The 15,981-nt window shown below is 39.8% G+C and overlaps 1 protein-coding gene across 1 annotated transcript in view; it reads left to right on the top strand.

Annotated features, from left to right (window-relative positions):
• The first annotated feature begins 7,728 nt into the window (after positions 1-7,728).
• arid3c (AT rich interactive domain 3C (BRIGHT-like)) overlaps positions 7,729-15,981 on the top strand; it is a 72,998-nt gene continuing 64,745 nt past the window's right edge. The window contains exons 1-2 of the mRNA XM_029440555.1: positions 7,729-7,767; positions 8,085-8,729. Of these exons, the coding sequence (XP_029296415.1) occupies positions 7,729-7,767; positions 8,085-8,729 (684 nt within the window). The remainder of the gene's footprint in view (positions 7,768-8,084; positions 8,730-15,981) is intronic.

The raw sequence follows: 15,981 nt of genomic DNA on the forward strand, positions 1-15,981 counted from the left end.
TACATGTCCGTGACTCATAATTTACCACAAACTACATGTACGTTACTCACACAGCATCACTATTCAACTATTTTATGTAGCAAAATGGCATCTTCACACTTTATGAGTGTTACAACATGTCACAGCTGCCAAGGATCAAAATGCAGACAATAGATCAAAGAGAGTTCAGAGAGTTATTGTAAGACTGGAGGTACGTACTGTATGTTTACGGAGTGATGAGGCAGCCATGTTTACCAATTGACATCACAAATCTGGGGCCAGGTAGTATTGTGATGTAGAAAACGTTGCACACATTTCACAGAGAGGAAGGAATGAGGTGCCGCAGCTCTTTGTATCAACGCTGTATGTAGATCATGTGTAAGGGCTAAATAAACAGTCCTATGTATAGAAAAATAAAGTCTTAACAGATAATAAAAAAAGAAGTCTACAAAAAGTGAAAAATACAAAAAGGTCAACATGTGTGTTGTACAGCATGCATTTGGAAGGTTTGACCCACTGGTTGGGAAAGTAGCAGGAAAAATACTTTATTTCATCTTTACTTAATACTGTAACTAATATATGTTCATGGTTCTCCAGGCATGATGACCCTGAAGCTGTATAAGTGAACGCACACTGAGAGCCACTGGAGGGCACCATCACACTGTAACCCGGCCTGCAGCACAAAGTATTACAGCAATATTTATGAGCTTGAAACTCATGTTCAAAAGATTATTTAGCTCATTTTTTTTATTTCACATATTCATCATTTAATTATACTTTTTTATGAAAATGATGAGCCTCAGTTATTACTAAATAAATAATTGAAAAAGAGATTTTATCTCAATCAGTTTTTATCTGGTTAAATAAAGATTAATGAAAAGAAATAAGTACACATTTCCATTTGGCCGTTGAGTTAAGATTATTTTTGCTTTTCTGTCAAACTACTGTCTCAAAGGTCAAGAAAACAGTTCACATTCCGATCTTTGTGGGTTTTATTAATGGCTGCATAGCACGAGTAATAAATGATCAGTGAACAGTCGTCCAACAGGGCATCAAGGGTACTCGTAGATAGGATTCTGTTAAGGAAACTTAACTTAACCAATGCATTTTGTAAATGAGTTGTGTACGAGTGGAAACTATATTGTTTTTGTCTGATTCAGCGGTCCTGTTGGCTGTAATAGAGAGTGGAGCTGAGACAATAGGGAGGTGACAGACAGACGAGGCCCTCTGAACCACAGGACATTATACCTCTCAGAATAAAAAAAGCTAAATATATTATTCAAAAGTTGATGCTCTTGCAGTGAGAAGCAACTAATTAGCTCGTCGTCATTAGTGGAAGTGGTCAGTGTGTGACAGTTGTGAAGCCATTGATTGCACCCGGCGATTTGGTCAACAATCCCCGGAGGTTAATCATTGACAGGATGGAGGGGTCAACCTCTCCATGGCTCAAGGCGTACGAGGCCGGTCAATAACCCTTCATCTGGAACTCGCTGAGAATTTGTCTCAAGAGCCGCTACTCCTCAAATCACCAATAGCTCCCAACTTTATGAAGAGATTAGACACATGGAAGGCCTTGGAGGAGGAGGAGGAGGAGGAGGAGGAGGAGGGTGCAGGTGAGCTATAAGACAATCAAAACAGCAGAATACACAACACTACAAAGACATATTGCATTGTGTTGTATTTCATATGTCGTCTATGCTTTAATGGAGTAATGTGAACCAATTTTTATACGGTCCCATATAAACATACACACACCTTGTCACAGCAATTAAAAAAACTATAAAGAAGCTGTGAGACACAAAATACATTAAGTTGCATTACAAAGCTTCACACAATTTATTAATATCTCAAGATGATGTGTAATCAATAGTGTTGGACTCCAAAGAGAAGGGCTTAAGCTCGGGGGTGAAACATAAAGAAGTTCATTCCCTGTATAGTCCGTTGTCACTTTGTTGCTTGTTCCTGCTCTTTGTGTATCAGCAAAATAAAATGATACGCTGTCATTTTCATTCATTTCCATGGCATGTTGCGGCATATTGAATACTCAGCATGGCATTAGTGCAGGTTAGAATTGCTATTAATTGCCCCAGCTAGATGGATGCTGCATTGTTTCTTTGGTGAAACTTATCACTTTAGGGATTCATACACTGACACTATATTTACAACCTTTGATAAGCGATATGTTATCTCTCCCACTCAAATCTATTCTAATATCACGGTTTGACACTTTGCTCAGTTCCATAATCTTAATTTTCCTAAAGAGCTGCAAGCTCAAATCTATTCTAGAAACCCCCTTTCCCATTTAATTTAGTACTCCGCCAATTTAGCAATGCACTCCTATGTAAAAACGGATCAAAGTCAATGCAGCAGAACCAGAGATATTGTCTTTTTAATCCATGCATTCTCCTGCCACCTACATAACCTGCAGAGACACTAAAGGCTCTATACACGTGGAGACACGCCTCCTTTTGGGTCTTATACGCCAATGTTTTGATATTGTCGTGTCCTCTAAGGACCTTGATTGTGGAAATTGGAGAATATTCTTGCTTTGGGAAAAAATAAACCTAATGTGCAGGACTCATCTTAATGCAGTTTAAAGTCCTTTACCATATTCACAATTCAAAATTAATGCTTTCAAAAATATATCCTAAAAAAGACGTGATTGGAAGCATGGTGCTCCAGAAGACTGGCCTACATGTCTTTCACCTGTCCTCCCCTCTATACTGTATTCATTTATTTAAACATCTATCTTTTGGGTTACAGTAGATGAACAACAATCATAACATAAAGAACTTTCATAAACTAGTCATCAGGCTGCCATCTGAGGATGTTTATGGACCCAGAAACAAGAAAGTGTGCAGAGAGTTTCCACCAACAAGTTGTGATCCAACACCTTGATTATCTTAAAGGTCTTCTTACAGCACCAGCTCAAAGATGGGAGAGCAGACGAGGTGAAAAGTAATAAATAGTTAGATTTATTTACACCAGAACCCAAAACAACAAATGAAGTGTGTCTGAAGGAAGAGAGCGGCTTTATATCCTGAACCTCAGCGGGCCCAGGTGTGGCTCATCAAGCTGAAGATCTGCATCCTGCAGGACAAACCCAGAGCCAGCACAGGACACAGAGACCCCTAGTGGAGCGGAGGGCTCCTCACAGTCTGCCCAGCAGTTCTTAAAAGGATGTTCTGTCTTTCTGTTTTTGTCTTTTATTCCCTTTTGGCAGTTTCATGATTGAATGCCATGAGAGTAGATTGTACCCTGATTGCAATTGTTGAAGAATCAAACGAAGAAATATATATTTTGTTATTATTTCTTATATATTCAGTATGACAGAGTTTGTTTGATAAATAAAAAATGAAAAAAAAAAAAAAAGAGGGAAAGAAAAATAAATGTTATGAGTTTGATGAACTGATTCCAGAAAATGGGACATGCCATGAGTCCGAATGTACATGTCTCCTCTGCACATCCTATCTTCCAGCTGTGTTTTTATGTTTCCATTTCCAAGTAGCTGGTCAATATCACTGATCATTATTGACATCCCATCTGCTCTGCTTTTTCTCTCCCCTGTCTATCTTCCTTTCTCCCCCACCCCAATAATCCATTCACTCATAGCCATTCACTTGTCTTGGATTGAATTGTTATGGGGTTTCTCTATTGTCTTATTGAGGTACAGTATGTATGATGGATCCTGTTTACCAACCAATGAGCACAGGGAAATGTGTCGGGCAAAAAAGATAGTGTGTCAATACAATATATGTATGTATGAGAGGAAGCATCATGTGGAAAACAGGACTGGTGGTGTGGAAGGTTAGCAATCAGAACAGCTGTCCATGGACACAAGATGATGCTCTGATTAAGTCCTTAACACAACACACAACCACACGTGTTCTGAACAACACTGTGATAAAGTGTAAGAGAGGAAAAGAGGAACAGAGAGCAAAGAGAACCATAACTAAAATCTCACATTCAGATGGAAAGCGAAAGAGAGAGAGAGATGAGAGAGAGGGAGAAAGAGAGAGCGAGAGATGGAAAGCGAGAGAGAGAGGGGGAGAAAGAGAGAGAGAGAGAGAGAGAGAGAGAGAGAAAGAGAGAGAGAGAGAGAGAGAGAGAGAGATGGAAAGCGAGAGAGAGAGAGAGAGAGAGATGAGAGAGAGGGGGAGAGAGAGAGAGAGAGAGAGAGAGAGAGAGAGAGAGAGAGAGAGAGAGAGAGAGAGAGAGAGAGAGAGGGTGTAGCTGTTGCATGTAGTTTTGGCAGCGACTCAGGAAATGCAGGAAACTGGATCTGGTATATTCCTGCCTGGCTCACACCCAAAAAATGTTGGGATCTCAACGTCTGGCAGTGTGTGTGTGTGTGTGTGTGTGTGTGTGTGTGTGTGTGTGTGTGTGTGTGTGTGTGTGTGTGTGTGTGTGTGTGTGTGTGACAGCAGCGCCTCTGTCTGTAGCTGCTCCAGAGTCTTGTGAACCTCCACTGGGCAGCGCTGTTCTCCAGCACACTGTGTCACTGTACACCTGCTGACACACCAGGGCTTCTTTAGAAAACTTTTGGGCATTAAAGCAACTAAAGACGTTCATGTAGAGGTATGTGTAATGCTTTTAGAAAGTAAAAAACATTAGAATCCTTATAACAAATAAAACATGGGATTGTCTCAGCAGTTATTGGGCATGCCTGGATATATATGTGTAATATGTGTTTACAGGAAGTTAATGCAGCTATCAGCTGACCAAGTCTTACTCTAGCTCACGCTCACTTAAAACACATCACTATATATGAACTCATCTCAGCACATATGCAGACGACAAACTGAAGAGGTACAAAGTGAATGCTATCCTAACCTAGGAAACTGGATAATCCCTTACTGCAGTGAAACGCCCTGAGGATCTCTGATGTCCTGTGTTGTTGTTTTTCAACCCTTCTCTAATGCAATGCATCGAGTTTCAAACGCTGCCACTTGACACTGGAAACAGTCCCTTCCTCAGGTTGACCCTCAGATTGCACTGTGGCAGTTCAATATGGGAGAAGGTCCTCTTTCATGGATTCTTACATAATATGTCCATATGTTAATCATTGTATATATACTCAAAGGGTTACAGTTTAAGTTGTGTTAAGGACACTTTCCATAAATTATTGAGACTGACTGCACTGCCTGATGGTCATGTCAAGTTCAAATTGTGACTAAGATGAAGCTACATATCTCTGAAATAGATGCGACCCTGGTGCAGGTCAGCCTGAGACAGTCACTCAAAGTGTAAATTACAGCAGCACACTGTTCTTTAAAATGTATCACTGTGTTGCACGGACAACTAACACGTCAAACTGACAGACAAGTCATTTCAGTCACCCTCTTTAAGGCTTTTTCCCAAAGCATCTGATTTAAAAGTGACTTTATAATAAACTGAACAACAATCTCCTTTAAATAAAAACAACAGAAAGAAATAAAACAAAATGAACCTTGGGGAAAACGTAATATCTCTTCAGTACAGTTTATTGTGTAAACAGTTCACAAAAGATAACATACATACATCCTAAATGAAAAGTTCAAATGCAGCCCCTCTGCTTACAGCGCAGACCTTTATTGATGCTATTTTAGTGAAAATGACCTACATACAGAGAGGAACATATCACCTTTATTTTGCATGAATAATGAAAACGTACTAAATCTAATTTCCTCCTCTGAGCTGATGCTACTACAACACTTTTAATCCTAATTTAATTAAGATATACAGTACATATATTTTTTTTTCTATATTTTATATTATTCTGTATTTGCTCTTATTTTTTATTTTTCCTACTGTGTTTATGTTTGCACCATTACACACCAAAGGTAATTCCTTGTATATGAAAACCTGCTTGGCAATAAACCAAATTCTGATTCTGATTCTGATTCTGATTCTGATTCTGATTCTGATGTGGTTCTTCACTGAACGCAGTGACGAGGACTGAAAGACAAATACTCAGCCATGTGTACTTTAAAGAAGGGACAGACGCTGGAACTAAAAGCACAACTGACAAATCTGCAGGTAAAACTAATGATGTGTGATTCTTCTTATCGCTATCATTCTTGTATTAGTACTCACTCACAAAGTGGCAGAAATCGGTCTTTTACCGACTCCATAAAAACATATACAGTTTGCAGGTTTTAGTCAGCAACTACTAGATAATGGTATAAAAACAGTCAGGTACACAGCTCAGGTTAATGTTGGAAAACCTTTTTAAATGAAGCTCAAACTGCAGAGAAGCAGCTTTTCTCTGAAAATAGATGACCGAGCCAGTGCTGACCCTGCTGATGATAATTGATTTGCTTCAGCCAAATGATATATCCTACGCCACAGTAAGCCTTAATTGTAGGGTCACTGTGGTAAATGGAGGCCAATTGCAGGGTTCACAGAAGTTATGTTTTAAATGCAGTGCAGATGTAGTACAATAGATTTTCACTTAAAACAACATTTTTTGAAAGCGAATATATGATTTTAAATAAGTGATATGCTTTTGGATACCATTATGGATCACACAGACTACACTGGAAAGGCCCAATGCAGGTCTTTTAATAAATGTATTTTAGTTTTTATATGGTTTTACTCGACTCTCATTTGAAGGAGATGAGCAGCGTGGTATCATGTGTTAGTAGGATGGACCTGACAGCAGGTGGCTGTAAGTGTCATCTCAGAGTGTCTGTGTGACAGTCCAGGTGTCCTTTTTCTCTCCATCTGTAAGCATACATGAGCCGTTACATGAGGGTTGTGTTTCTGTGCCCTCTCAAGATAGAGCTAATACACGGGAAAATACAGGTGAAAGGTCCAAGTAGGGTTGGCTGAAATCACAATACAAATGAGTCAACCATCAGCAAATGTTCCACACTGCTTTATACAGAGGTATCCTAGCTGTTAATATGTCTGGGTGTAGCAGCGCATTGTGGCCGATGCAGCACATCAATCAGCAGAACTGCTTCTTGGCAGTATTGGAGGAATTTAATATGATTTTGCATCAATATGATGTGATCGCCTACCTTGATTTGTCAGGCAGGATTAGTCAGAAACAGACAGTTCACTTTCATCTCATTATGTGGATTAAAATGTGGGTTGCAGGCACTGAATGCACACATGACAATAATCATATTGTAAAACCCATAAGAGCAATAATATACAATAAATGTTTTTAAAAATATCAGATATAAAAATAAATATACAATATATTATAATTATTATAATTATTATTATACTATAAAAACAAGCAGTTCAAGTTCTCATTTGACTTTATAGAACATCTACTGTATCACCATATACATGTACCGATAGGGAAGTATATAACTCTGTAGACAGATGTAGATGTAGCTCTCCAAAAGTCCCTTAACTTATTTTCATGGTTTATAACAACTGGATTCCAAAAATACAAAAAAATAATAATGAATGTAATTATTTAATGACATTACACATTTATTCTTTGTTTCCGTAGCTCGGAGTGTGGAGCAGTGTGAGCCGCCTTCATACTGTATTTGTCAGTATTGACGTGTTGTTAGCAGATGGAGCAGGGGGGCTGATCTCTGCCTCCAGAGGTCATTCTCACTACAGTTGCCACTTGTTGCCAAAGCAGCTCGGGGCTCCACCATTCAACACCAAACATATTTCAAGTATTTATTCAGCCAACTATCGAGACCTAAATATCTGGATGTTGAATGCGGAACGTTACCAGGACTGAAGCAAGACTCTTGTGATCCGGTTGATAATATTTCGGCGCATCTGACGGACAGAAGCATGGTTGATAACGCAAGTATAGCAACTAAATCTGCTTTGGTAAGCGTCCAGGCTTCTGTTGGATTATTACATTTAACTACTTTACAGTTGAGATTGTTCTCTTTTTTTAAATGCACTAACATTTTTTCTTATAATGTTACACATAATAATGTTTGTTTTTGGACAGTTTAAGGGTGTTTTAATCATTGAGTGAAGTCACGTTCGCTTGTATGTGTAAAATCTAATCCTCTTTATATTACCCTACACTGGCAGACACCCAAACTGTGCGTAATGAGGCTAATTGGTAGAACATGTGTTTTAATCTTATAAAGTGCCGGTGATAATCATTACACGACCATCCTCTCGCCTCCTCGCAGCAAGGCTCTTTCTCGTCCGCCAGCAGCCTTCCCCTCCAGGCTCCCTCCGCCTCCTCTCACAGCCCGTTCCCCGGCGCACAGTCCCACCAGCCCGCCAGCGGCGGCATGAAGCTCGAAGCGGTCATGGAAAACCTCCAGCGGCAACAGGCAGCGCGACTAGCCCTGGAGGAGAAGCTCCGGCAGGCGGAGACAGAGAAAGACCTCCGTTCCATGGTGGAGTCCCAGATACACCAACAAGCTCTGGCTTTCCGCCACTACCAGGCGGCGATGCGCGGCGCTCTGGCCGCCGGAGTTGCCAACTCGTCCCCCGGAGTTACGCTCCCACACATGGAAGTCTGCAGAGCCGACGAGGACGGGAACTCCTCCAGACCGGGCAGTGACGATAAGGACGAGGAGGGAGATGACATGGAGGAGCAGGAGATCATGGATGAAGAGGAGGAGGGCGAAGACGATGTCGGTTATAACCACTACCAGCACCGGCAGTCCTTGCTCCTCCAGGGAGCCTGTCTGCCTCCAAAGAGCACCCCGATGCATCTCATGGCCAGAGTCCCGGCGTCTTTGGCCCCGGCCCGCCGCGCAGAGTCTCCATCGGCGCACCCTCAGCCCCAGCACCACGACTGGACCTATGAGGAGCAGTTCAAACAGGTAGGACAGCACCGACCTGCTCACACTTCACAGTAGCCTAACTCACTCCACAGCCATACGTGTGAGCTCCATACTCTGAATAACCAAGGGGTTCTTCATTTCAATAAGTTGTCCTACAAAAGCTACAGCTCTTTTTTTTTTAAAGGCTTAAGAAAGTCTTAAGAAACCTTGTGCTTGTTGTGCCATCGCATTTGGACATCATGGTTGTCACTTGATATTGCTGTATTTTGCTTTCTGAAGGAAAACTAATGTTGAGTATGTTCTCAAAAGCCACGCGCTGTGTCTTTCGTGTCAGTGAGAACAAACAAATGTATTTTCAGGAGTAGTGATATTAATGAAAATGCTGCTGCTGCTTCTAACAAATGGTGAATAACAGCTTTATAAATCCATAACAATTAACGTATTAATGCTTTATAGATCAGTTACACAATTAATAAAAAACTACTTTTAAATTGAGAGGTTGTGAAAATTCCCTTTGACAGATTGTACACTACATGCACTTATCCTCTAAGGGAGCTGCAAAGGATCTGGATCCAAATCCTTTTATTAACAACTTTACAAGCATTATTCACTGGGTTACAAATATTAACTGTATTATTATTACATCCATTAACCATTAATAACAAGACATTTCATAATGCAGTTATAAATGTTGATAATCTAATAGTACATGCTTAATAAATGATTCTGCCGATCACTCAAAGGGACTTTTTACAACCTGATCAGCAAAAGTTATTCCTATTCATTAATTAATGTCTTATATCTAGAACGCTTTAGTTAATTATTTGTTAAACACTTTATATAAAAAGGCTTCCTCATTTGCTCTTTAGTTTGTTAGCAGCTGGTTAATGACAGCAAGTTATTTGATGGATATACAGTTTTGTGTATATTTCCAGCCGGCAGTAGGCAGATCTATACTCTCTGAGCGGTTGTGGATGCTCCATGTCATCTTTTATTTATGATGCATCATTTACAGACTTCCCTAAATGTGATGTGTACATTAGTGACTGCATTAGCGCTGCACATTAAAGCAGCCCAATGCATGGAAATGCAATTTAAATAGGGGCTGAAACCAATAGTCTCAATATAGAGACAATTATGTGTGGAGGATGGTGAGATGAGCCTGTGGAGAGGCCGCACGCCATCCAATCGTTGTTGTCTCTTCACATTTTTGATTCATTAATACCGTATTTAGAATTATTCTTCAGCTTCAAAGTGAGTGTCTGGCTATATCAATGGGATATGATGCTAAGTAAGTAAGATCTTATGAACAACAGAAACGCTTGAGTAGATAGATTTTAAATCTACCTCCACCTATTCTACCATTATAAATGTTGAAAACTCTTTTATTTTCATTAAGACAAGTTTCCTGTGGCCGTACATGCGTGCTCCATGTAACATCAGGCAGTACGCTTCAAAGATTCTTCAGGATGTGCAGTTATTGTGGGGGTCATTTGTATGTAGTCATTCAGTGTAATGGTCATGGGACAATAAAAGGATGCTTATGGCTGCTAGGCAGACATAGTGGAGCCAGCATAGTAAGCATGCTCAAAGCTGCAAAACAAAACCACATTTGAAGGCAGTAAATGCATCTTTGGAAATAGGAACAAGATGTGGGCTAAATATAAAAAGGCCTCAGTGAGGCGGAGAAGTTTTAATCTGATCAATTGGGAGCAGCCGGTGTTTACAGTAGCTCCTAAATCACTTCTGTAGGAACAACATGGGAGGCAATTCGAGCAAACATATATATATATATATATATATATATATATATATATATATATACTTTAACAAAAAAATGAATAGATTTTTTTTACATAGATTTTACATTCATAAATAGAATGTAAAAAATACCACAACCAAAATATTTAGTGTAAAGAATGATGGCAGGCAGCTGGTAAAACTTATTTTAGCTTTTATTTACCCAGCAGGAGACAAAATCTAAAGAGATGAGAGTGTAAAACATTAAGGACAATCATGGTGAAAGAAAAAGATGCTGATGACAAAAAGACCCAAGGCAGGGAGAGAAGGAGAGAGAGAGAGAGAGAGAGAGAGAGAGAGAGAGAGAGAGAGAGAGAGAGAGAGAGAGAGAGAGAGAGAGAGAGAGATGGAAAGCGAGAGAGAGAGAGATGAGAGAGAGAGGGGGAGAAAGAGAGAGAGAGAGAGAGAGAGAGAGAGAGATGGAAAGCGAAAGAGAGAGAGAGATGAGAGAGAGGGAGAAAGAGAGAGCGAGAGATGGAAAGCGAGAGAGAGAGGGGGAGAAAGAGAGAGAGAGAGAGAGAAAGAGAGAGAGAGAGAGAGAGAGAGAGAGAGAGAGAGATGAAAGCGAGAGAGAGAGAGAGAGATGAGAGAGAGGGGGAGAGAGAGAGAGAGAGAGAGAGAGAGAGAGAGAGAGAGAGAGAGAGGGTGTAGCTGTTGCATGTAGTTTTGGCAGCGACTCAGGAAATGCAGGAAACTGGATCTGGTATATTCCTGCCTGGCTCACACCCAAAAAATGTTGGGATCTCAACGTCTGGCAGTGTGTGTGTGTGTGTGTGTGTGTGTGTGTGTGTGTGTGTGTGTGTGTGTGTGTGTGTGTGTGTGTGTGTGTGTGTGTAACTGGGAATCGGCTCTGTGCCAAACTATTACGAAACAGAAACAAATTTGCATGCTGTTACACACTCGTTTGCACAGATAGGTGAGCCTGCAGGCCTTTGCAGAAACAGATATGAGGGTAAACTGTAGTACTAGATTTTTGTGAGAAACCTCCAAAACTGACCAATGACAGAAGAGAAACATAACATAAAAATGTATAGGTGCATTATCTTTGACATTTACAGCCTTTGTTTGCTATAGAATATACTTTGAACTTGCTTTTAGTGTTGTCAAAGCTCTGTTGTTGAATGTGCAGACGGATCTGAAAAGATCAGAACAATAATGTAAGTCCAGCAACAATTAAAGCAGACAAGATGTTCACGGTGCTGGATTGTGCTTTCAAGTCTCGGCAAGTAGATTTTGCACTGGAACAGGAAACACTGTCTGGGAGGAAGGGAAATGCAATGTTAGGCTTCAAAAAATGTTCAGGTTCTTGAGGGAGTGTTTTTAAAATGTGTAAATGTGGAATTGATACACTGAAATATGAAGGGATCTTTAGTAAACTAGAATTGCAGCTGACATTTTTCAAGTAACAGAAAATGTTTAGCATCTGGATCTTCTGGTGGGCTTATAAATATAAATAAATAAGGACAAAACACTGAAGCAATGCACTGCAAATCCAAGTCTAATGACTCAACTCATACCAGAGTTAAAACATCAAAAATGCATTAAAAAAAAAACAACAGTAAATATAAACTCCCTGGAGTGCATGAAACTGGGTTTTTATGCCACTATCTTAAAAAACAACTTCGACTTTGTCAGGTCAAAATGATTAAGTCCTGATCTTATTTGCGTCGATGTCCCTGCCAATGTTTACACGGTCCACCGACCTTTAGCAAGACAGAGACACACGTTCACTGCCTGACAGTAGTGAATATTACAACATTTGCTGAATTTGGATTTGGAGAATGTTTCTCATAACGTTCTGCACCCACAGAAAGATCTGCATCAAAGTACTTATAATCCTGAGATATATGTGCCTGATTTAATCTCTTTCTTTGCACTGGCCTTTCATCTGCAGGATGCCATGCGTCTTTAAAAGGGATTGTGAAAGAAACACTACACGAAAGCTCCTTCTGGACAAGTTGTTAAGAATTATTTCCCTCCTGTTTCCAATAGAAAACAAAGCTGCTTCAATAATTTCCTAGATGTAATTTCCTTAATTAGTATGCGGTGTTCCTACTCTGTGTTATTTCAAGATACAGACTGTCATTTCTAGAAGCTTCCTGAAGTAATGTTTGTGGGCTGAATTTGACACTAAATGACTTGTTAGGAGAGGTCAGCATGTAGAACATTTGCTCTTAAAACAGTGACATTCAAAGCAGTTCTCTGCTTAGTGTCAGCTCAAAATGTCCACGGACAGACAGCAAAGCTGATTCTGAAGCGCTGGACGTGACGTTTCCCTGAGTGAATAATGTCATGTAATGAACATGTCAGTATATGGAGCCACTCCTTGTTGTGGATTGTACCTACCAGCTTGTTTTTCCAACAACTATAGAAAAGTGGTGGAGGAGGGAGCTCCAGCTGTACCGGTGTATGATTTCACTCCCCTCCCCCTGCCACTCAAATGATCCACAGTGCAAATACACCAGCAAGTCTTTCAAGGCACATTTCCTCTAAACAATGATAAACGTAAATGTTTTTGGAACAGTGATGTTCCTGATACTAGTGTAGCCACTGAATGTGTCTTAGCTTATTTGAAAGTACCGACAGTGTTTTCTGAAACAAGTTGATTTGAATGGAAAACAGATTATAAATCTTACCAAAGTGGCAGATTTAATAAAATCACATTTTAAGAATCCAATAACTAATTGTGTAACTGGCCTGTATTAATGAGACTAATGATGATGATTAATGATATCATAACCAAACGTTGACTGCTGAAGGGGAACGGTACAAACCCAACAAATGATTGCTTTTATGAAAACTATTTAAAGGAGCATACCAGAGTTTTTGCAAGTTTCAGCTGCTTACATGACACATTGCTTTTTGAATGCATGCTGTAGTTTAATATATTTTTCTGATGGTCCTTCCTTCAGTTCTAATTAGAGCTTACATTTGTGAGGCATATACTGGTATTAATATCTGAGTGATGAGAAACAACAATAACATTGTTAAGACTTTTATTCATTGTACAAAAACACATCATATACGTTTAGTTTAGTTTATTGCTTTATTCAACAGCGAAAAATAAGACAGAGTTAGCCAGAAATACAGATCCCTTAATTTGGTAATTAAAGAATTGTGACCCAGATATGTGCTGAGCTTGACGTTTTACAAAAGGTGTCTGCTTGTCTGTGCTCTCTAAAGGAAGACTTTTGCATTTCTGTACTGCCATATCTTGCTATTTATCCGTCGACACATATGCAATACTGATATAACTACGATAAACAAAAATATGCAATATATCAACCCTGACATTTTATTGGTCAAGCTCTTGCTGTAAGAAGTTGTTGGTTTTATTGCCTTACAGTCATAGCCGTTATAATGTGGAAATGCAAAAAAGAATTTTGCACAATTTTTTTTCTTTTCATGCCTCTGGTCAACGCTGTAGTCTCCAAGCCTCGAGCAACAATTCTAATTATTTTTCACACCTCTCAATGAAATAAAAATAAAGTATTGAGTTCAGTCAGTGTTAGAGAGAGGACAGTGATTTCAGTGTGTCGAGGTCTTTGTTGAGAGAGAAGAAGGTTTGTTCCTGTTTCTGTCATTCGTCTTCATCTGAGAACATGGCGGATTCACTCAAGTTCCAAGCAGCTGTTGGTTTCCATTCATTTTCTGTACGCTTTGAAAATCAATTAACACACTCTGAAAACCTGTGTAATTCATCCCAGTGAACATCAAGCCTGGCATTTCATATACAGAAATGAATGGAAGTAAATGTATCCCTGGAGTGTTCCACAAAGTGCATTCACATTTGTACAAGAGTTGTTTTCAACATGTACTGTGTTGCACAGTATACAGTGAAATGTAGTAAGGGATAAAATGTAAACGAAGACACTGGTGTGATTCTTTACTTGTTTATTCAGTATTTTTCAGCCATGTATCCACGGGCTCGTCTTGAAAAACAATCAGCCCTTCAATCTGACCCCTCCCCTCCACCCCCGCACCACCCACTTTAATGTGACCATAAAACCTGGCAGGGAGAGCCGTTCTGAAACAGACACATGCTGCTGCACCGTAACTCCTGCGTCAACATTCTGTCAGGGATGTGGAAACCCAGTCCAATCTCATGAAGCTACTGTAAAACTTCAAATCATCCACATGCCAAAGATTTTTTTTTCTTCAGGCAGTACAGTCAATAGGTGGAGTGCGTGGGGCCCCAGCGTCCTGCCAGGAACTTTGGCTCCATATATTCATCTAACAGCTGTAGCTCACTTTAAAATGTGCTCCGTCACTGGAAATGCTTTAATGGCATTCCTGGATTCTTTCACTGTGGGCCATTACAGTTATACGGTGGGCTGCCACATGGACGGGAGGGGGTGGGGGGGCCGTAAAGGCAAAACAGAAGAAGTGATAGAGGGAAAGGAGGATTTGAAGTGTGTGTGATTGTGTGTGGTTGCTGACATCGCTGCGTCTCTGTCTCAAGTCTTCCTATCGGTACTAGTACCAGAGCGGGATTAACAAGAGGTCAATACGGGCAACTTCCTTGCAGGCCTCAATAGCATCTGGGTTTTTAGTAATTTGTTATAATTGCAAATTCATCACAAATGTTGCACATTTGTACCACAGTATCGACTAAGCCAGGTCCTGATCTTGTAGTCCTGTTTTGTAGAGGTCCTGTGTCACAATCTATTGTAGGACCTTAATTATCAGAATCAGCTTTACTGGCCAAGTGTGTGCACACATACAAGGAATTTGACTCTCAAGAATCGTAGGTATCCGGGGGCTCGAGACTAACGGCGTCCCGTCAACGCTTAAAAATCCGAAAGGCAATAAGAAATTAAAATAGTTGATTCTGCTTACACAGTACGCACAGATTTGACTTTTTGGGATTTATTTATTCATTAATCTCACTATTGGTGCGACCAGGGGACTATTTTCCCTGATAATGCTACATTGTAAACAACACCAATCCGTGTAAGCAGGAGAGCTAGTTGACGTTAGCTATTAGCTGTTAGCTGTGAGCTATTAGCTGTTAGCTGTTAGCTGTTAGCTGTTAGCTGTTAGCTGTTAGCTGTTAGCAGCGGGTATCGGAGGTGCCATTGTAGTGGGTTCAAATGTAATCTTGTACAATTTAGTTATGGTTATAAAACTTAGTCAAGTTTACAGTTGTTTAAAGGAGATGTTTTCACAGCAATATAAAATAGATATTAAAGAGAGAATTATGACCTGTTAAACTTACTAACAAAAAACAGTTTTCAAATGGTAATGAAGGAGTGTATGTTGAATGACATTATATTCATTGTTTTGTTTTAGTTTTTTACCGTAGTATCAAATCAGTATCGAGAATCGTGAAATTTTACTGGTGTTGGTATCGACTTTCTGGTATCGTGACGGGTCCCGCATTAAAAGTTTGTGAGTAGAATTTCAAATGATAGACTTTAAATGTTAAGACTTTAGTTTTATATAATTTTTTTTGTAAAAAGTTGGAAATCAAACCAAGTCTTTATACACA

The sequence above is a fragment of the Cottoperca gobio genome, chromosome 9, assembly GCF_900634415.1.
Source record: "Cottoperca gobio chromosome 9, fCotGob3.1, whole genome shotgun sequence".
Taxonomy (NCBI): domain Eukaryota; kingdom Metazoa; phylum Chordata; class Actinopteri; order Perciformes; family Bovichtidae; genus Cottoperca; species Cottoperca gobio.